This window comes from Natator depressus, chromosome 25, assembly GCF_965152275.1.
Source record: "Natator depressus isolate rNatDep1 chromosome 25, rNatDep2.hap1, whole genome shotgun sequence".
NCBI lineage: Eukaryota > Metazoa > Chordata > Testudines > Cheloniidae > Natator > Natator depressus.
Window position 1 is genome coordinate 14,472,225 of NC_134258.1, and position 21,665 is coordinate 14,493,889.

The 21,665-nt window shown below is 48.4% G+C and overlaps 1 protein-coding gene and 1 long non-coding RNA gene across 3 annotated transcripts; one reads left to right on the forward strand and one right to left on the reverse strand.

Moving 5' to 3' along the window:
• The first annotated feature begins 792 nt into the window (after nucleotides 1-792).
• Nucleotides 793-4,017, forward strand: LOC141977931 (uncharacterized). Its single transcript, XR_012636308.1, has 3 exons — nucleotides 793-879; nucleotides 1,887-2,051; nucleotides 3,985-4,017. It is a non-coding gene; the product is annotated as an uncharacterized LOC141977931 (long non-coding RNA).
• A 4,373-nt stretch (nucleotides 4,018-8,390) lies between these two features.
• ARMC6 (armadillo repeat containing 6) lies at nucleotides 8,391-21,639 on the reverse strand. Of its 2 annotated transcripts, none has more exons than XM_074939599.1 (8): nucleotides 20,674-20,800; nucleotides 18,694-18,854; nucleotides 17,931-18,013; nucleotides 15,188-15,758; nucleotides 14,299-14,444; nucleotides 13,420-13,551; nucleotides 12,372-12,509; nucleotides 8,391-10,880 (listed from the first exon to the last, which is right to left on the reverse strand). In XM_074939599.1, the coding sequence occupies exons 2-8, from the start codon at nucleotides 18,812-18,814 to the stop codon at nucleotides 10,668-10,670; spliced, it is 1,404 nt and encodes a 467-aa protein (XP_074795700.1). In that variant the 5' UTR covers nucleotides 18,815-18,854; nucleotides 20,674-20,800; the 3' UTR covers nucleotides 8,391-10,667. The 2 variants fall into 2 exon arrangements, with proteins under 2 accessions (XP_074795700.1, XP_074795699.1); XM_074939598.1 differs by lacking the exon at nucleotides 20,674-20,800 and adding an exon at nucleotides 21,338-21,639 and having other exon boundaries at nucleotides 8,392-10,880.
• Between the last annotated feature and the right edge of the window lie 26 nt (nucleotides 21,640-21,665).

The following is a 21,665-nucleotide window of genomic DNA, read 5'->3' on the forward strand; positions in this document are numbered from 1 at the left end:
CAGTGTGGACATTCTTATGTTCTTAATCTATTGCTCTATTTCCCTGCTAATGGATTTCCAGTGAACTTTTGACAAGTACATTGAGTTATGGTTCTCAGCAGCTGTTGTTTGTATTGTACTGTTGCATAACTATATTGGTTGCACATTTCAGCAGAGGCACAAGGAATCAATCAGCAGCGTCCCTGAATAGTTGCCTAGAAACTCTGTGATTCCTTGGTGAGAAGGGCCAGACAATGTGGCTACTCCCTGAAGGGCCATCTCTGAAAACCCATTGATGGAACGACTGATCCCATTTGAATGTATAAATCTAACAATAAACCACGTGGCTGGACCACTCTTGGGTTGGAATGAGTTGGGTTTATTCATAATTTGATTTCTAGAGATGGCCACAAACCAAAGCCCCCGCATCCAAATGCTCCTGTGCTTTGGATCCAAACCTGGATCCAGATCTGAATTTTGCAAGTGGCCCCTTTACCTCAAATACAGGCTCAGCCAAAACCCCAGATCTGGAGCACCCCTGACCTTTAGGCTTTTTGAAATCTGTCCCAAGACCTACATTTGGGGGTGTGAGCCTGCCTTTTGCAGGTTTCCATAGGAACATCTTGCCTGACATCTGCTTATTGTGTCGTCCACCGGGGATGCGGCAGAACCTTTATGATGTCATGTTGGAATGTTCGCTTCGTAGTCCCCTCTGCAGGCTGGACAGAGCCTGGAGGGGAACTCAGCCGGGGGGGCTAAGAGATGTTGACTTCTGTTTTGTAGGCGAAATTCAAGGGTGGGCTGCTTCAAGGAGTGAGCAAGAAACAAGCCCCACAAGAACATTCCTTACAGTTGGACCATTTTAAGACCAAGTCCCTCAGAGGTATGGCAGGAAAGCTGGTAAGTACATTGTCTATTACATTCAACCTAAAACAGATACAGAAACTATTAACCAAAAAACCAGCAACCTTTATGGATGTTTGGCTAGAAAATTCTGCATTTTAAACACTGTGGGTCAAATTCCTCCCTAAAGTCAGTGGAGTTACTCCAGGCATGAATATGGCTCTTTGTTTTTAAGAGGCAGGTAGAAAGCCAGAATAGTTATTCCCCACAGGGTGCCTGGGATCAAGCAAAGGACAGTCCCATCATCCCTTATTTGCCCATCTTACCAATGTAATATTTAGAGCAAGCTGCACTTTTACAAACACAATTGGAAATGATCCCCGAGCGGACTGGGATGGACACGTTCTCCACTCTGTCCCCAACAGGACTTTAAAGGATGATAAACAGAGATGGGGGAACCTCAAAAAATTGCAAGGTTCTGTATGGAGAAGCAGCCAACCCTAATTTATCACAAGCTTCTTCCCATAGAAATAAGGCCATGGGCTCCCAAGAACATGGCTTTGTCCTTAGGCTTCCAGTTCTGTCTTGGGACTACCTAGTGACTAGCCTCTCTGACAATATTTCCATCCTTCTGTTTCTGGTCTTGCCTCAGCCCAGGAGATGTAGCCAGAGGTGAAAATGAAAGGTTAACCAAACTGTCTTGGCTCTGGGGAATACTATGGTTTGAGTTTTGGAGGAAAGTTCAGGTCAGTTCTTTATTCTAATTGACATGGTTCCCTGTGTCCTTAGCCATAATGGAGCAAATTTAGCCCTTGACTAAGTGGATGCAACCCTGCCAAAGTCAATGGAAATTGCAGCCACTTACATAAGAACATAAGAATGGCCATACTTTACATTGGATCTGAGATGTTTTGTGAAACCCCAAATCTTCCTGGTTGGGATGCAATCCAGCAGTGTCCTCTTTCATTCTGTCTCACACGTCTGGGAAGCATACGGAAAAGTCTTCTCCCAAAGTATCTCCTCCAGGCCCACGTAGCTGATGCTCCTAATTCCTCTCCCTACAGTTCCCTGAAATATTAATAGGTGACTCTGAGGACACTTTCAAGAAACCACCAACTGGAAAAAACACCTTTGGTACCAGAAGAGATGTGAGGTTGACAAGCCCATTAAGTGCAGATGAAGAATCCCATCAGAGTAACAGTCTAGCAGACTCTGCAGAGAGAAGAGAGGTATTGGTCCTTTCATAGGAGCCCATAAACATCCCTCCTCCTTTTCATTTAGTCTGCGATCTCTGGGTTCGAATTACTTTACATTGGTGGCCAAAACTCCTTCACTCAATTCAGCTGCAAGGTCCCATGAGATGACTCTGCCCATGGTGCTGCTATCTCACTGGGCCTTGCTGCTCCTTTGCTGAATAGCTTACCTGGAAAAGACATCCTGCAGAATCACTCCACTGGAGCTGCTGGACCATTCGTGGTATTGGTTCTCTCTGTGTAGAAGGGAAAGTGAGGCAGGGAAAACCTTGGATGATAGGAAGGGAGGAGGCAGCTCCAGATTTAAAGCAGGGCGACTCTTACACTGTGTCCTTTGTATGTCAGGAATTTGCTGCTGAATACAAATGGCACAAGGATGGAGATGGTTATGGCCGTAAAGAGAAGCCTGGGATAGAGAACAAATGCAAGCTCCATGAGGAAAGTGGAGCATGCAAGGAGGGTGAAGGAAGCCAGCCACAGCAGATGCCAGTGTATATATCTTTGCTTGATTTTGGATGGGTAGGTGGAGCTGTATCTCTTTATAATGCAGCGTTGGGGAGGGAGAGCTAGGCAGGTGCACGCTCAGATACCTCAGCCAGGGAACAAGGAAAAAAGAATAGCCAGCCCATCCCCTGGGGAAGGATTCTCTGGGGAAGTCACCAAAGTGAAGTAGACAGTGGTTGGGGCTACACAGCGGTTCATAGAAATTCTGTTCCCCAGCTCCACTCCCCCTCATCTTGACAACAGGATGGGGAGGAGTAAGAAATATTTCAGAGACACATTTGCTCTTTGCACCTGTACCGTAGCCCCAGTGCAAGAATCCTCTCTATTCATGGTGGGGTTTGTGTAGCTAATGCAGAGAAAGTCCAGTCATCCCACAGATGGGAGGAGCTCTGCCTTAGTGGAGAAGACTAGATGACCTCCTGAGGTCCCTTCCAACCCTGATATTCTATGGAGAGGGAGTAGCAGGTGCACTCCTTTGGGCATTGCTCATGTCAGGGTATTTAGGATAATAAATGTACATATATAGAGATTACAAGTGAAGAGCTGAGCATCCACATGGGTTTGGACTTTTCCTCACTGTGACGGTGAGGCCCCACCTTGCCAAACAAAGCTTCCATGGCCAAATTTAAATCAGGGTGGGGGAAGAGAAGGGGTGTCTCAGTGAGCCTGAGCTTAGATCTGATTTCAGGGGGAGGCCAAGTGAAACTGGGGGCTTAGACTGAGCTTTGTTTTGCGGTTTCTGGTTCCAAAACTCATGGTGAAGCTTAAGGGTTGGAAACCACTGAAAGCAAATAAAAGAACGTTGGGTCAATTCCCTACAAATGGGGGCCTCAACCTTTTGCACAGCCCTGCGCGGAAGCTGTTTTGCTGCTATTTGGCAGAACCATGCACCCGGAGACTAATCCCAGCGAGAAGCCCGGACGTCATCTTACGCTGTTTGTGTCAGGACGTGGTGTGGTGGGGATGGGACATATTTGCAGACTGCTGGGAAGTCAGGGTGCAAATGTTGCACTGCAAAGTCGGAGTGGGATCACTCGGTCTCGGTCTCTGTCGTTATCTACCACCTGGCTGCTGGGCAGGGGATTGTTGAGGCCCCTTTGATCATCTCCATCAGGAAAGACCCCAAGTTGCTTCCACAGCACTGGTTAGTTTGCTCAGTGCTTCATATGCGGCTTACCCTTTGTGCGTGCACCCCCCCCCCCCCCCGATTCACTGACCAGACCAGCAGGAGCTGCACATCAGGCCCTGGAATTGAGAGCCATGGGCTAGGAGCCATTGCTCTACACTTTCTCCTTTCCTTGGAGGGTCATGGCAGTTCTCAAATGTGCGGGAAGGTGGATGGAATGCCAAATGGGGAAAGGATCGGTCTGCGATTCTTATCCTTCTGCATGTTTCTGTTCCATAGTTGCATGAGATGGGCGAGGAAGAAGAGGAGGAAGAAGGGGAACCACACCGAGATGTCCCAGGCAACATCACTGCAAACGGATGTTCAGGGCTGGCAACGAAGGAGATTTCTGGTGATGGTGCACACCAGGAGCTTTGGACACCATTCACTAGCAACACAGAGGAGCAGCTGGAGTCCAGAAGGAGTGAGGTACCCTGTTTCTTTTGTGGAGATGCTCAGAGACTCCAGTGAGGAAAGGCAGAGCAACTAGGTAGGGAGGAAGGAAGATGTTGGTTGAAGGCTTCAATACAATCATGTTTGGCAAAAAATCCATCTGAAAAAACAGGCAAGAAAAAAATAGTGTCTATAGGGTTATGCCCCTCCCATGGAGTATATATGGATAAACTAAAGAGAAGGCAAAGGTGATCATGGGGTTAAAGACCTGCCCCCCATGGGGACAGCACTTCCTTAACTCACAGGGGAGTTGCAAAGATAAAATGCATTAATGTTCCTAAGGCACTGCCCTGATCAGATAGATATGAAGGAAGTTCACCTAGTCTATAGGAACTTAACTCTTAATTAGTGAAGGAAGATTATGGTTATAACAATAAACCCCTAACAGTTAAATAGCACCTTTTGTCTCAAATGATCCCAAACAGCTCTACAAGCTAATATGCAAGTTACAAACAAGAATCGTTTTGCTTACCACCCCCAATGCAACCACCTCTGGGCTAAACCAGTTTCACCATCACCTTCCCCATCAGTTTAGGGCAGAAAACAAAGACTGGAGTTACCACTGGTCACAGCAATGGTGAATTTGACCCATGGGCTTTCATGTGGTGGTGTGTGTAGTGGGGGAGAAAATTTGCAGGATTGGGCCTAATGAAAAGGAGAAATAAGTGTGGTGCTTAGCCAGTATCTTGTCAAAGGCAGGTGAGGTTTGAGAAGGATGATTATATTGTCTGAGCTGGCTTGTTTCTGCCTTCCAGCTGGGCTCGATCTCACACAGTTTCGAGATACAGGGTAAAACCACCCCTCCGTTCTCCAGGCCAGAACACCCTGAGAACAGCCCTGGGAACTCGGAGAGCTACTGCCTCTTAGACGAGGATTCCAACCTGAGCGACTCTGCTGTCTCCACCGGCTACTTCCCCTGCTACAGAACATATGTCGAGCTCCCACGCTACAAGCCACCCTGCAGTGCCAGTTCTCAACCGGGCAATGTAGAAGGGAGGGCAGGAAGCAGCTGTGATGCCAGCGTCCAATGCAGCGGCTGCTCCGAGGAGGACCCGAAGGTCTCAGATACAAGAGCCAGTGACGCCACTCAGGGCCCCAGGGATCGAGGTGAAGCATTGACCTGTGAGACCATCCCCAGCAATCCCAATGCACCAAGCAGGGGACCACTGGCTGAAGGCAACAGACACAGAACATCTGGGAAGGAATTAGAAGGTCGAAAGGATGGTGATTCTAGTCAGCAGCATCTAGCATTGGAGAAACGAAGGGGATTTGGTCCAGAGGTGAGTGAAAACCTGAAGGAGCCTGAAGAGACCCTCACAAAGGAGGCTGCCTCCGAGCTACTCATGCAGGGGTGCACACCCTCAGTGTCTGCGGGGAAAGACTCGGGACAGCTGCCAGGGGCAGAGCCTCAGAGCAGCTTGTTGCCCAGCAAAGGCAAAGCACCCACATCATTACACTCTGCAGCCACCACCAAAAAATCCCCCACGAAGAAACAGCAAAAGCAATGCAGAAAGGAGGAGGAGGGCCGGTGTGTAGAGCTCGCCCCGCTGCTGGGCCCAGGGGATGCAGTGCCCGGGTGGAAAAGAGGCTCTCGGTTTCCATGTGGGCGCAGCCCAGAGACAGGGCACTGTGAGGTACGTGTGAGGTTGAGAAGCAATGCCAGCTGGTCCTGGACACCGGTTTTGCTCCCAGCTTATGGGACTTAACTTGGTTACGTTTTCAAACACGCGCCTTTGTGCTGTCTCCCCTGCCACCCATCCCACAGGGGAGACGCTCCCTGTAAACGTCCACAAAGCCACCTCATCGTCCTCCTTCAAACTCCTCTGTGCTGTGACGCTTGTGCAAAGCTCGACAACAGCCCAGCAGCTGGTGTGCTGCGACTGCCGGTTATCATGCAGCAGCATCTCCTGATACTCCCCCTTTCTGCCTGGCGTCAGCCACTTATCTCATACTAACCGTGTGAGCTCCCTGGGGCAGGCAGCGTCTTTGTTCCAGTGGTACAGTACCTAACACAATGGGGCTCCAATCCACTGCTGGGGCCCGGAAGCATCACCACAATAGAAATAACTACTAATGCTCCCTAGGCCCAGAGACCGTTTTTGCTTCCAACTTACGATACTTAATCATTCGAGTGCTGGAACATCTGTGCTGTCAGGGGCCAGCCTGCTCTCAAACCGGCCTTAATCTGAACAGGATGGGAGGGTAATGCCCCGTGGTTGCACATTCTCCATCCAGAGAGCATGGAAAGAGAGCGCTCTCATGGTTGGAGCAGAGGAAGAGGAGACAGAATTCCTGGGTTCCATCCCAGCTCTGGCAATGACTCCGTGAGTGATTTTAAGGAAAGTACAATCTCTCTGTGCCAATAATACTTCCTGAGTGGTTCTGCAAGGAGTCATTTGTTAAGATATAAGTAATTTAAGATCCTTGGATGGAAGAGGCAATGGAAATGTAAGGTATTATTAACAAATATTAAGCACATCAAGGAATAACACCACTTTGCATTGCTATAGCACTGTTCATGCACAGATTTTGAGTGCTTTAAAAAACACGGAATGAGCCTCCCAGACCATTCTGCAAGGTAGATAAAGGATAGAGGGGTCACACTGCACTCCACTGCCATGTTCCCTGTGGAGCACAGCAGCTGTTGAGCAGTGCTGAACAGTTCTTCTGGGGCAGGAAGTGAAGAAAATAGCACTTCAAACTGAAAAACTACCAGAAGAATTGAGGGAGGCCCAGTTTAGTGACCTGAGCCGGAATGTGGACCAGCATTCTAAGGGTTAATACCCTGACTCTTTTTAGAATTGCCATGATCTCATTCATAACCAGATGGAATCAAGAGTACAGCTGGGAGGGAAATGGTTTTCCCATCCCCTAAGAATTTTTGTGTTTTCAACAACAAAAAAAAAAATCTTCCCAGGTTGAACCAAAATCATAATATCAAAATTTTACACAAACCGATCATCCCAAAACACTTCTCACAGGTCAATTAAAATATTTCATTTCAATTTGAACTTTTAAAAGTGTAAATTAAGTAAACTTCCAAAACAAAAAATCATTTTGAAAACTTTTTTTGTTGGATTAGGACTAGGGTGACCAGATGGCAAGTGTGAAAAATCAGGACGGGGGGGGGGGGGGGCGGGAGGAGGTAATAGGAGCCTATATAAGAAAAAAAAACCCAAAATTGGGACTGTCCATAGAAAATCGGGACATCTGGTCACCCTAATTAGGACGGGGTTCTCAAACTTCATTGCAATATGACCCCCTTCTGACAAAAAACATTACTACACAATCCCTGGAGCGGGGACCCAAGCCAAATCCCAAAGGCTTCAGCCCCACCATCCAGAGCTGAAGCCCTCAAGCTTTGGCTTCATCCCCAGAAAGTCTAATGCCAGCCCTGGTGACCCCATTAAAATGGGGTTCCGACCCACAGTTTGAGAACCGCTGGACTGGGAGGTTTTTGTCAAAACCACCCCTTTTCCATAGACAGTTTCAGGCCTTCTAACCTAGTGTTGGGGTACTGTTGCCGAGGGAAGACTCCCTCTTCTCCAAGTACTGACCCAGCCCAAGGCTCCGTAGCTGGTGACATCTGACTCCCTACTAGAAGTGCAAAATCCCTGCCATGTAGCAGGATATTAACATTCTGTAGCCCTAGCCCCCGGCAGGTGACATGGACCAGGAAATAAAGATCCCTTCCTTCACTGTACTTCTCTGCTTTCACACCTTTATTACAGAGGATCAGAAGAAAACTGATTCTGTGGCAAATAAAATAAAATAAAGCCCCCCCCCCCCCAAGAACTCCTCAGTCTGGAAGGGCCCTTGGCAGTGAAATAAGGGGACTATAGTGCTTCTCAATTTCCCGAGAAACAAGAAAGATTGCAGAGAAATGCAGGAGCATGAAACCTCCCCTGCTGGTGCCTGTGTCCAGCCCAAATCCATTGGAGGCACTAGGCTCCTTTCCAACAGGTACTGCTAGAGGATGCCTCCAGCTACGGAATATTGTAATGGTCCCACAAAATCCTGCTGTCAAGACTGACAGTCCTGCCCATGTGCAGGAGACTCCTCCCACCAACTCCTCCCTGTCATTGGTATTTGTAGATTGAAGCATCAGGAAGCGGACAGGAAGGAGGGCATGGGAAGCTATCACCACGCTCTCATCCCACGACCTCTGGCAACAGGGCTGGTGAACAACGATCCACCCCCTCCCGGCTCAGCCTCCGCTCCTTGGTAAGCTGGGTACGAAAGATCTTCAGGAGGTCATCTACGGTGAAGCCACAGGCTGGCAGCAGCCGGGGGACAGAGGAGGCCAGGGGACAAGCAGGCAGTAGGCTGAGATGGTGGATCTCCCGCAGACGGAACCGCATTCACCCCCATTAAAGCACCGCACATCCACCTTCCAACCAGTAACTGGCCTCTGTGAACTTCAGGAAGACGAACGCATACTGCCACACACCCAGGGCTGGGTATTTTTAAAAATATATTATTTCTGTAACAGCTTCGGGTTCTCTCTGCTTTGCTTCTTTTTGGGAGGGGCCTGGGTATTCTCTCTCAAAAGCCACCCTGGATCCAGGGCCCTCATGCTCTGCTGGATACACTCATTCCCCAGGGAAGCATAATGCCTCATGTTTGGAATCCCCCTACAGCTAACACAGGGCAGCACAGACCCTGCCTAGCCCTCCTCACCTGGATAGGACCCAGGGACTCAGACCCAAGAAGGAGTAAGGGGAGAAAGATTGTGGCTACACTGCAGAAGAGAGTCATCATACCAACACTTGTCTAAGGCAGGAGGAGAATTCATATCCATCCCCATCCTTCAGGGCCAATCCATCCTCCCCAATTCCGTGCTGTACTCAGATGCAACTCTGGCCCTTCCATCCCATCCCAGACCCATTGCTGAAGCAGTATCAAAAGGGCAGGCCAGCACCAGAGAAATGCCCCCTCCTGAATGCTCCCAGGCCCCCTTTCACATGCAGAATGTCCAGGTCACCATTGAATTCTGGCCTCTTTGTTAAGCCCAGTCACTGCCTGCCCTATGGAGAGATGATCAAGTGCAGTCTGGCAGGGTTTATTGAACTGAGATTGCAGAGAGAGACAGACAGATGGATGCAGCTTTTGCCAGAAAAGCAACTGAGAAAGGAATGTAGGCAGCTTATTGCAAACACACACTGCACATGGAATTAGCGCCTTTGGGGTTTTCAAAGCTGTCAAGACTTTTGCTGCCTTACAGGCAGACATCACACAGCTACAACAGCATTTACTTACACACTTGGCATAATCAGTTTAAAATGCCCAAAAGCATTAGTCATCTTCTCCACCCTCTCCCCTTTACAAATTGGCTTGTCTGGGGCTAAGCACCCTTTACGTTTTTCATAATATGAATTTAGTCACTCAACAACGAAGCAAATGGCAACAGAACAGAGTGTGGAAGCTGGAGCAGAACTGGCAACCACTGAGAGAGTAAGAGGATTGAGGAGTCACAAAAATGCTTCCTCTTGGTTGGGGAGGGAGGGGGCTATTTAGCATATGTGTAAGAGAGAGGTCAAGAGATTTCAGACTGCCATATTCTTCCACCTCTTTTTCCTCCTAATTCTAGTGTCTTCCCTCTCCTGAGAGAGCCATAGCCTGTTGGTCAGAGCAGGTAACTACAAGAGTCTTGGCTCTGGGAGAGTATGTCGGGTGATCCCAGCAAAGGGCTCAAAATGTGGCTGGCTCTCTGGTGGCACAACACTGGGGCACACCAAGCTATTTTTTCCCGCCCGCCAAAGCTCTCTCACACACCTATCATTTGACTGTACACATTTGGAACAGTCCTATCATCTTACATTTATTTCTGGAAACTCAGCGATTATAAACGTGACACACTGGGCCATGACGTTTCCAGCCAATACCTTGCATTTGTTTAAAATGCTGTATCGGATGGAAATGGATCTAGCCAACACAGTGAGACAATGCACAGCATGCTAGTAACAGCACTGGGATAGGACGGGACATTCACTATGTTGGTGTCATCTCCCCCAAATAGTATTTGGGGCGGCTAGCCACCGGGGCACAGAGCAGGGGTCAGGAGGTAGGATAAGGCTGGTTAAAATGGTAGATGCCAAACTGCTGCAGGAAGAGATCGACTTTGGATCACAACATGGACACACACATGGGAACAGCCCATACTATAAATAAGTAACACACAGCAATGGGGGGTGGGGTAGGGGGAGGGGAGAAGTAGGTCTTTCCCACGCATCAAGTTGTAGCGAGAGTAGATCATCACAAGTTCTGTGTATCTGTAGCCTATATACACAGACAACGCCATCTCAGCAACAGCTTAGATGCCCCTGTGTAGTACAGCCCACACCACAGGCCAGGAATTCTCTTCAGCTGCTCGGGGCCAGTTTTAAGTGCAGATTATTTGATGCCATGTTTGCCTGTAGATGCTGCATAGCGAGATGTTCCAAGTTTCCAGGGCTCTCGGGGGCAGTGGTTTAGGGAGCCAGGCTTCCCTTTTGGCCTGTCCACAGCTCTCGGAGCTCCACTTTACAGCCAAGGTCTCTCAAGGCAGCTTTGGCTATGTCATCACAATCCTGGTGCACCGCACGAGCCTCCACAATCAAGTTCTCAGCTCCCATCTCCAGGATAGCCTGAGAGAAGTCCCGGTTCCGGGAGACCAGGTTCCGAATCAGCATGCAGGCTTGTTTCTGAGGTGAGAGGGACAGGAGAACGGTTAATGCCTCATGGAGGGAGCATGGGGAGGAACATAAGGCCACCCAGAAGGGAATCACGTACAGCAAGGCTGGGCTTAGTCTGGTGCCCCCTTCCTATTTGAGGGATTCCAACATGCTTTGCACGAGTTGGCTCCTAGTCAGGTAGCAGCCACAGATACAGAAGTGGCAGCCACTTTGCATTCAGGTCACAGATTAAAACCTGCTTTGGTGGGAAAACTGGCCAACTACCCAAGGGTCATCCCCGACTGCTTCCTTCACCACCCCTAGGACCTTTCACTGCCTCTTTGGCAGACTCAAGAGATAGGCACAGGGGTCTGACCACATGGTTAAATCCTGTTCGAACAAATCCTTCCCTTAACACACAGAACCCAAACATCCCCAAGTGACTTCCTAACTCTAGATCAGCCACCCTCAAACAAGGAACACAGGGCATGAGATGGGGAGCTAGGCCCAGGAGCACCCTTCCGCCAGAGACGTTAGTCCATTGATTGCCACATGGGCAAGGACATCAGACAAGGAGGGAAACAATCAGCCTTCCACTCTGGTCCCTGAATTCACTGAGTGCTGGGAATACTTTTGGAACGTGAGAACTCATTGCCTGGGGATGTTGTGAAGGACAAAAATATAACTAGGTTTGCTCTCGGTGTCCCCAAACCTCTGACTGCCAGAACTGGGGAGGGGAAGGCAGGTGGATCTCTCCAAATTGTCCTGTTCTGTACACTCCCCCTGAGGCTCTGGGACTGGCCACTGTCAGAGACAGGATACTGGACTGGATGGACCACTGGTGTGACCATTTTTATGAGAGTTTAACAAGCTCTAGCGCAAAAAGGTTTTAAATAAAACATTTTTAAATGATGTAAAATATTTAGAAAAGCTGCAGAGCAGGTACAGCATTCTACAGGGCTTAGGGAAGGAAACGGGGGCTGATTTTTCCCTGTGAAAGGGTCTCACTTAGTCTTGGGGGACAGGCAGCCTGCCTTTCCTGTGACCAATTTAAGCAGGACTGGCAGGCTGGAAGGAACGTAACCCCATCCTCTCCACCCAGCTGTTTTTTCCTTAAAGGTCACAAAGATTCAATAAAGTAGGATATGAAGCGGGAAATGCAAGAGGCCTCCTGATGGACACAGAACCACCATCCACGGGGCTGGGCGCAGGGCTATATTTATGCAGGCAGGAAGAGATGTTAGTGACAGGTACGGCTTGAAGAATGCAAACTTCAGAACAAGGTCTTTGGGACTGAACACAATCAAAGGACAATTTCCAGTTCGAATCTGGCATCAAGCAGCTCAGACAGACAGATGCCTCTGAAAGAACTATAGAACACTGCTCCACCCGCAACTTCTTCATTATCTTCACCACACAGCTGCAAACTCCGTACAGATGTTGGGCGAAAGACAAAGAAACCCAGGGAGGCAGGGAACCCTACGGTACTGAATTAGTAATAAAGAGCTCCTGCACAGGTACCTGCACAGCCCCTTCTCTTGGATGCACCTTCATGGCCTGGAGAGCCACCAGGGCCCCTCCGCCTTCCATGATGACTTTACAGTTCTCTGGCTTGCGCAAGGCCAGCATGCACAAGGCTGCACAGCCCTGCTCACAGATCTGCGGGACCAAGAGGAAGAAACAACTGCAACCAGAAAAGAGGCAGCACCCTCGCGAAGCCTCCCAACCCCCAATTCATTCCCCCGAGGAGAAAGGAGGCTAGTCTCCCACTGAGCCAGCACACCAACTCCCAGGGCATTTACACGGGGAGTCTGGTGCTGGTGTGAGACGTCAGTTTGATGGGCCTAGAGAACGACAGCCTCTGTTCATCACAGAACAGGTACAGTGTGGCCAGCAGCCAGGCAAACACCCCCTTCTGACGCCACCTCATGCCAACAGGCGGCCACCTCTGTTGTCCACAGAGACCTCAGCTTTGCCAATATAAGAGGCAACTGGAGAAAGACATGGGGGGGTTTGATGGTAACATTTGCTGGCTGGTAACTAGTCCGGTGTATTCCTTTGACATGGAGGCCACCACACAGACATCAGAGAAGAATGATTTTCAGTGATGGCTGGATCTGAACTATTGACTGAGATGTGTAAAGCTCAGGATCCAGTTTCCAATCCCCTCAGCCATCTGGTCCAGCACAATAAATGTACTAGTACGGCAGAAAGTGGTTAACTGTTTGGATGTCATACAAACACTTGTAACGTACACATTTAACCTGTCTAGAAAACAGGAGCATTCAAGGGGTTAACGCATGCCTTGCTACACTGTCCATGCTGGGAGCAGAATTCTACTCGCTGCGACTGCAGCTAGCACAGTTCTGCTCCCAGCATCAGCAGGGCATTGTTCCAAGTCAGAAGTAGTTACATGGGTTGCAAGTAACGCTGCCTGGGGTGGAAACCGTTGGGCACCATTAATGCTGTTATCAGAATGAAATAATGGGCCAAAAATCAGACCTCCAAACCCAGACAGACACAGAGCTCCAAAGCACAGTGAGTCCCCAGCACACATACTGGTGTATACCTGAGGGCTGGCAAGATGATGGCTCATAGCCAGCACAATGAGGTCTGTTCCTCCAGTGTTGACTATGGCGTCTTTCACGTCATCATTCCCTGCAATGGCCCACATGGCGCTCAGCACCTGCTTCACCAGCTCCTGCACTCAACGACAAAAAGAACAGAGAGAAACAAAACCCACCAGATCCCATGTAAGCCAGGCAAAATGGATCACAGCCACTCAGTCTGAAAGGCAGCACCCTCCACCTCACTCCCAGCCCTGAGACTCGAACTCAGAACCTCAGGCAGGACCAATGAGGGGTCAAAGACTCTACCTGAATAGCAACATTTTCCTCAGGACTCCCAGCCCCTCACATCCCAGATGGCGTTTTCCACTGGCTCCAGGCAGAATGGCCAAGTTGCCCTGTTCAGAGTATCTGGGATTTTCAAAGAAGCCTAAGAGAATTAAATATCCAAATCCACAGAAATTCAGTGGGATTTGGGCACCTAACTCCCTAGAAAAATCAGAGATACTATGTAGAGGATAGCCAATGTTCCAGCTTTCCTGAGAACTAGGAAGGCTCTATTCCTAGATCGGGGAGGCTTTATAGAACAGAGGCTAGAGCAGGGGTGCTGGGTTCTGTTCTTGGCTCTCCCTCCAACTCAGCACATGGAACCTTGGTTGCGTGCCAGAACGTAGAAGGTGGTAAGTGGGCATCAGCAGTGCCATTTGTGTGGCAAGAGCCCACGGGCAGAGGTTACCAAAGCCTAATGCTCATTCATGTTTGGAAAGTGCACTGAAGATGAAAAGCACCATGTTACGTGCTAGGCAACGTTATCCCCAACCCCCACCCATAAATACCTTCGCTTCCAGGAAAGCATCCCACTCACTGAAGAGGGACAGTACCTGATGGTCAATGCAGTCAGCCAGCAGGGCCACCATGAAATTCAGGCCTCCAAGGTCCACAATCTCTTGACAGAACTCGTTCCGGACGGACAGGCGAGCCAAGGTGGCACAAAGCTCACGGAGAACGCTGGAGTTGTCTGTGAACGCTGCAGGAGGAGGAAGACAAGGGAGGAAAATAAATAGGAGCTGGGAAGGAGGAGCTGGCAGAATGTTTCACATGGGTTTTAGAAGAAGGATCAAGCATGAACTGGTAGGTTTCAGGCCAGTTCTTAGTGGGGGAGGAGTCCCTGTTCCAAAACTCACCATCATAACTGACACTGACTGAGACTCAAAAGACGTAGACTATGAATTGAATGAGCCATGGAGCTTGACCTCCCTTTTGACTCACAGGCCTTTTCAGGCCCAGGGAGAGGCACACTGGCAGGATGTCATGTGTGGAATAAATTTACACAGCTATTGCCTGAGCTGTTAACTGCTCTCTAGCCAGGTGACTGTTAGCTCTGAAAACTGAAATCCTGACCCTTCAGCTGCCTTTGGAGCAATCATCATACTCTGCCCTTCTGCAGTACCTTTCAGAGGATCTGAAAGCATTTTAGCAGCAGCAAACTTCAAAACCCTCCATGGGAGGCGAGCAAGTTATTACCACCATTTTATAAAGGGGTAAACTGAGGCCCAGAGAGATTAAGTAATTTGCTTAAGGTCACATACAGCGAGCTGGCGGTAGATCTGGGAAGAGAATGCAGAGTCCTGGCTCCCAGTCCTCTGCTCTGACCACTAAGCAACCACATAAAGAACTAAAAATTAAACCTGCAGTTAAGCAGCATGATTTTGGGGTAGGAGAGCACAGAGGGAGTGAGATAAGAACCAGAAGTCAAAGGGTTAATACTACCTTTGGCAGCCTCTATGAGGATCTTTAAACCGTTGTTTTCTGATACAATCATCTTGGCGTGATCATGGGCATGGCCAAAGGGCACACGGATGTCATCATCAAATGTCATGATCCTGAGCGCTGAGGAGGCCTCCCGGACCACCCCAGCACAGTCGCCATGCCGGACAATGGCACCCGTCAGCAATGGCAGGACGCCACCTTTCACCAGTTCCTGGCGGTTCTGCTCATGTTTCAGACAGGCGTGTCGGATGCACCGGATCCCAGCTAGAGTCATTTCAGCATCATCTGCGTTCTCCTTCAGCGTTTGCAGCAACAGCTCTTGGCCAGCAGAGTCGAGCAGGTCTGGCTGCCCATCCGTGAGGGCAGACAAAGCATGCAGGGCCTTGAGCATGGCACTTCTGTCTCCTGAGGCCAGCTTGCAGGCAGACAGCACCACAGGACAGGCACCTTTCTGCCCAGCCAAGTAGCGGGCAGCCAGCTGTTCTCTGCATTGCTCACTGAAGTGCACTAGATGCTCCCCGACCTCACTGAGTGCAGAGTCAGCGATGGATTTCCTGAGTGAGTCTAATGTCTAAAGAAGAAAAATGGGGGTTAATGTTCTCCCCACCAACTGATCACCTGGGGCGGGGGGGAAATCTACTGGATCATCACATCTGCATATTAATAATCATTTCTCCCCTTAAATTTAAGCAAATTTGGCATGATGAGAAACACTAGACAGCCCAAGAGATAGACATTAGTCTTTCAGCACACAATGGGGTAGGAATGTAAAATACTAAATGGTTAACCGGTAAGCATTAGACTTACCAGTTAACCAACCAACCCTAACCGTTAACCCCCAGCCCAGCCCGCTGACCCCAGACCCGGCCCGAGCCGCCCCAACCCCTCTCCCTTTAATCGTTTAACAGACTAAATGACAATTTTAGTCATTTAAACAGTTAACATTTTTAACAGATATTTACATCCCTACAAGGGGTCAGAGGTAGTCTAGCACTACTCTTCCCCCGCAGCATGCCTCACTCCTGAGCTGCAGGGACCACCTCTAGGGACGAAAGGGGAATTTAGTCCCCACGGCCCTTTCAGCTCTTGGCCTCTCTGCAGCGTCTGCCTGGAAAGTGCCTCTTCTATTGGTGATTTTTGTAAAGTGGACGAACTTCCCACTAACTCATTTCACACAGGCCAATAAACAGGCACCAGTAACTAAGAACATAAGAGCTGCCATACTGAGTCCGAATATGGTCCATCTTGCCCAGTATCCTGTCTGACAGTGGCCAGTACCAGAGCTTCAAGGGGAGTGTTTAGAACAGGGCAATTATGGAGCGATCCACCTGTTATCCTCTTCTGGCAGTCAGATGCGTAGGATCTCCCCGAGCACGGGGTTGCATCCCTGGCTATTTGGCTAATAGCCATTAATGGACCTATCCTCCATGAATGTAACCAGTTTCTTTTTTGAACCCCATTTATACTTTGGCCACCACAACATCCATGGCAAGGAGTTATATTCACAACAATTTGTGTGTTGTGTGAAAAAGTATTTCCTCTTGTTTGTTTTAAACCTGCTGCCTACTGATTTCGTGGGTGAGGCCTGGTTTTTGTATTGTGAGAAAGGGCAAACAACACTTCTCTGCTCACTTTATTTTTCACACCATTCATGAATTTATAGAGCTCTATCCTCCCCCCAGTCATTTCTTTTCTAAGATAAGCAACCCTAATCTTTTTAGTCTCTCCTCTCATGGAAACCATTCCCTACCCTTGATCATCTTTGTTGCAATTCTCTGAACCTTTTCCAGTTCCACTATATATTTTTGAGATGGGGAGACAAGAACTAGACACAATATTCAAGATGTGGTTGCACCATGGATTTATACGGGGCATGATGATACTTTGTCTTATTTTCTACCCTGTCCTAAGGGTTGCTAACATACTGTTAGCTTTTTTTTTTTTTTTTTTAAACACTACTGCTGCGCACTGAGTGGAAGTTTTCAGAGAACTATCCATGATGACTCCAAGATCTTTTTCTTGGAAAGCCACAGCTAGTTTAGAACCCATCATTGTATATGTGTAGTTGGGATTATTTTTTCCAAAGTGCATTACTTTGTATTTATCAACATTGAATTTCATCTGCCATTTTGTTGCCCAGTTTTGCAAGATCCCTCAGTAACCCCTCACAATCTGCTTTGGATTGAACTTTCACAGTTCACTCCTTTTCCGGATCGTTTATGAATATGTTGAACACCACAGATCCTGGAGGGACCCCACTGTTCACCTCCTGGCAAAGTTATACTCACTGCTGACCTAGGGCTAGACTGGAACCGAAGACGAGAGGGGAAAGGCTCCACATCATATTACCAATCCTCAGACTGGCCAGGTATCCCCTTTGTGTTACTCATGCCCTTTTCAGAACATCTGTAGAGGGTTCATGTCAGGCTGACCCTTCCTTCTGCTCAAGAGGGGGCGGCCTGAAAGCTGCCCAAGGCACTCCTTGCTCCTGCCAGCCAGGAAATATTATTTTGCGCTTACATAGCACCTTCCACCTGAGGTGCTTCAATAGCTAACCCGACATGTGTAGCCCCATTTGACAAGTGAGAAAGCATGAAGGCACAGTGAGGTTAGCCCTTCCTCGGAGCTCACAGGGAGTCAGTGGCAGAGTTGGAAGTGGAAGCCAGAGCTCACGATTCCCAACCCCTTACTCGAACCACTAGATCACACAGCTTGTTGCAAAACTACAATTAACATTTCCTACCTGCAAAATTTCATGTTTTTGCTCTTGGCCATTTTCAGAGGTGGGTTTCCGTGAAGCTTTTACAATAGTACTCAGATCAACACCTAAAAGGCAAGAGAGAAGTAAGGAGGCAGGGGGTACAGGAACTCTGGTGAAAACTGAAGAAGCTTAGGCTGATGTCTTTTTACTAAGAGTTAACTTAAACACAGGCCTGGATTATTAGGATGTTTATTACATCCTTTGGAAGGGATACAAAACCAAAGTCTTGGCCATTTGTGATCAGAAAATACCTTTTCTTTTTTAAAAGCAAAGGGCAACTCAGGCTAAATTCCAGCTTGGAAAAAGTTCATTCTGCCTCTCTAAATTCCCTCCTGCTGTTTCAGCTCAAGCAGTTTTTCCTACCATGAACACTCCTTAAAAATGGGGTGTTGTAAACAACTTCGCATCCCACCTCAGAAAAGGTTGCATTTTAGAGGCAGGCAACTGACCCTTACATGAAGATTCTCTGAAGAGCTTTGGGATCTTTCAGATTGAAGTGCCATAGGAAAAAGAACAAAATAGTTTAGAGAAGTGCTTCCCTTTATTAGCAGTCAGTTTCCAGAAAGAACTGAGCACATATTTTGGGTTTCTTTAACACCTATAACTGGCTTATATGAGAACTAAGTTGGGATTTCTAACACACACCCAAAAGCTCAGCAGACCCCTGATTTTTAATATGTTGAAAGCATTTTAATTACATATCTGTCATATCCTATTGCTTCAGAGTGAGAGGGATTTGCAATACCCTGAGATTCAAATTGCTGGACAGCTTCTTTCACAGCCTCATCTGGATCCATTTCAAATTCCGTGATGTTTTCTTGCACCACATCATCAAATGTTTCCTGTGTGATCCATTTGGATGCCATTTTATTTGGTTATTAAACAGGGACTGAATGGCTTCTTGACCTGTCATCAGGAAAGCACAGAATTAGAGTTGCTCCAAAACATTATGAAGTTTTTGACGGCGAGAAACAAAAATATTACCCTACTATCTGTCAAAAGGAAAGCATAGAACACAGAATCAGAGACGTGTAGGACTGGAAGGGATCTCAAAAAGTTATCTAGTTCAGTCCCCTGCACTTAAGGCAGGACTAAATAATAACTAGACCATTCCTGAGAGGTGTTTCTCTAACCTGTTCTTAAAAACATCCAACAACAGAGATTCCACAACCTCCCTAGGCAATACGTCCCAGTGTTTAACTAACTTGACAATTAGGAAGTTTTTCCTAATGTCCAGCCTAAACCTCCTGTGCTGTGATGAAGATGGCTAAGGGGACTGGGAATAGGATGTAGAGCCCATCACTTATATAGGTCTTCAATTCAAATCTGGCCCAAGTTGGTAATGACCAGAAGGTATTACTATCTGACACCAATTCAGTGGCCGTGGTTGAAGGGAGTTTGAGGTTTTCATTCCAGTTCCCAATGGAGTGGCCACAAGGCAAACCATCATATTTGGTGCTAATTGAGGCCCCTTTGTTGGCAGTCTCAATGGAGGCCAAGTTTATTAATTGACCATGGAGACTGAACTCCCATCTCTCTGTTAGAGGGAGCTCTTCATGCTCAAGAGCAAGGCATACTGTCAGAGAGGAGATGGAGAAGCTTAATTTGCTGCTACCTATTCTGCATCTATTGCGGAGAGACACAAAGGACTTCAGTCACCAGTGATTCTCAATCTGGAGCCTGCCCTAATCTTCCTTCACCAGCCTACCAATCCTGGTATCACCCCAACAATTCATGATTTGTTCTGTGGTTTTTTTTGTTTGTTTTTTTAAAAAGGCCACCATCAACTTGAAAGCTAATTAATTAAAAAATATTTAAAGTACAATTCAGGACTGGGAGCCAGGACTCCCTGCGCTCTATTTCTCACTCAGGTCCTGAAGCCTCACAGCAATCTGTGCGGTTTTACAATCATATAATCCCCATTTTTTCAGACATATTTTCCTTCCTGTTGCTGTGTGAAAACCTCACAGAAACAACTGGGGAAACTGACTATAACCAAAGAGACTGCGCAGAAAGCACCATTAAAAGTTCAAGACAGAGAGAAAAGATCTCTCTCTTTTCCTTTATCTCTTTTAGTTACACTGAACTTGGACGTAACACTGATGGATCAGATTCACATGAGTTAATTTTTTTTAAGTTGACACTGTCCATTTTTAAGCATTTAAAAAAAAAAAACAGAGGCAAAGAAGATAAGTGACTTGATCAAAGCCAGAAAGGTTCTGTATGCAATACCTCTGATTCAGAACCCAAGAGTGTCTTTTTTTTTTTTTTAAGTAAAGTATTGTGGCAACATTTGTGTAGTTTACCATGCCATAAAATATTTTTAATTTGATTCAGACCCAGAGTCAGAAACAGAACTTGAGGGGCCCTGGTACTCAGTCCTATATTTTAGCCATTTCACCATGGCACCAGATCCCAGCAGTTACAACGTTATATATTTTAAACACTTGCAGTGAAACATGTCTGTCCTGTTGATTGTAAGCTCTTTGGAGCAGGCACCAGGTTTTCCTCTATGTTTTGTATAGTTTCCATTACACCGTGGCACTCAATAGATAAGAGTAATCTCCAAGGAGAAGCTGTGCTTTTATAATTTATTATTTAAAATTCAATTGAAAAAAGAGAGAGAGAGAGCGAAATTAAAAGCCACAAGCCTTGGAACAAGGGGTCTTTGCTCCTGACTACAGATGCGAAGGTTCCTATGGCACTCACGTCGCTGCAGCCCTACCTGAACAGAAACTGCTGAGTTAGGGCAGTAGCGATTTTGCCAGGGTGCGCTGGTGAGGCAGTCATGGGAGAAAGAGCGGACCGCACGATGACATGACACAGCATTCCGAGTACCTGCCTGGGCAGACATTCATATCACCAAAAAGCCCCAAGGCAGGTGCATCCACCAGGATGCAAAGGATGGTCATGGAGAACTGGGATAAAGCAGTACTTGTCATTCACCAGGGTGTGTCCCAGGACTGGTATTTTAGGCACTAATAGCAGGTACGCTCCCCTTTTATCCTTAGCTTAAAGATAAGCCTCTGTGCGAGGCCTGGGTCGCCACCATCTATCCGGCCCTGGAGCTTGGGGTGGGTGGGAAGGGGGCGCTGGCTAAGGGCAGCTCACAGCCTCGCACAGGAGAGGATGCCCCGGGGGGGGGCAGCTTGCATGGAAGCTGGAGAAGCAGGAGGAGAGGAGCCAGGCCCGTGGGGAGAGACGAGAAAGAACGGGAGCCGGCCTAGGGGCGCACGGGGGACAGGGGGGCTGGCCAGGGCTGCGCGCAAGGCAAAGGGCGCTGGGCTGGGGCTTGTGTGACACCCCCTGGGGGAGGGGGATCCCCCATGGGGGGGCACCGCTGGCCTGGGTCCCCTGGTGAAGCCCATCTCAGTCCCTTCCCCCCTCACCTCTGGGCCTCGCTGCTCGCCGTAGCTGGTTCCACCCCAGTCAACAAAGGAGAGACGCTCTGAGACCGCGGCTACCGGACTGACCCAGCTCGGCCGCCATACGCCGCCCGGCAGCGCCGAGAACCTCACCACACTCTCCTCGGCTCGGCGCCACGAACCTCAGAGTACGCATGCGCACCACTTCAGCGTGCGGCCGCCTCGCCCCATCCCACACTGCACAAAAAGAGCACGGAGGATGCGGACTGTGCAGGCGTCCGAAAGGGATATCAGTGCGCCTGCGCCACAAACTCTCACGCGCGTTCTTTCCACCGTCACAACGGATGGGTGT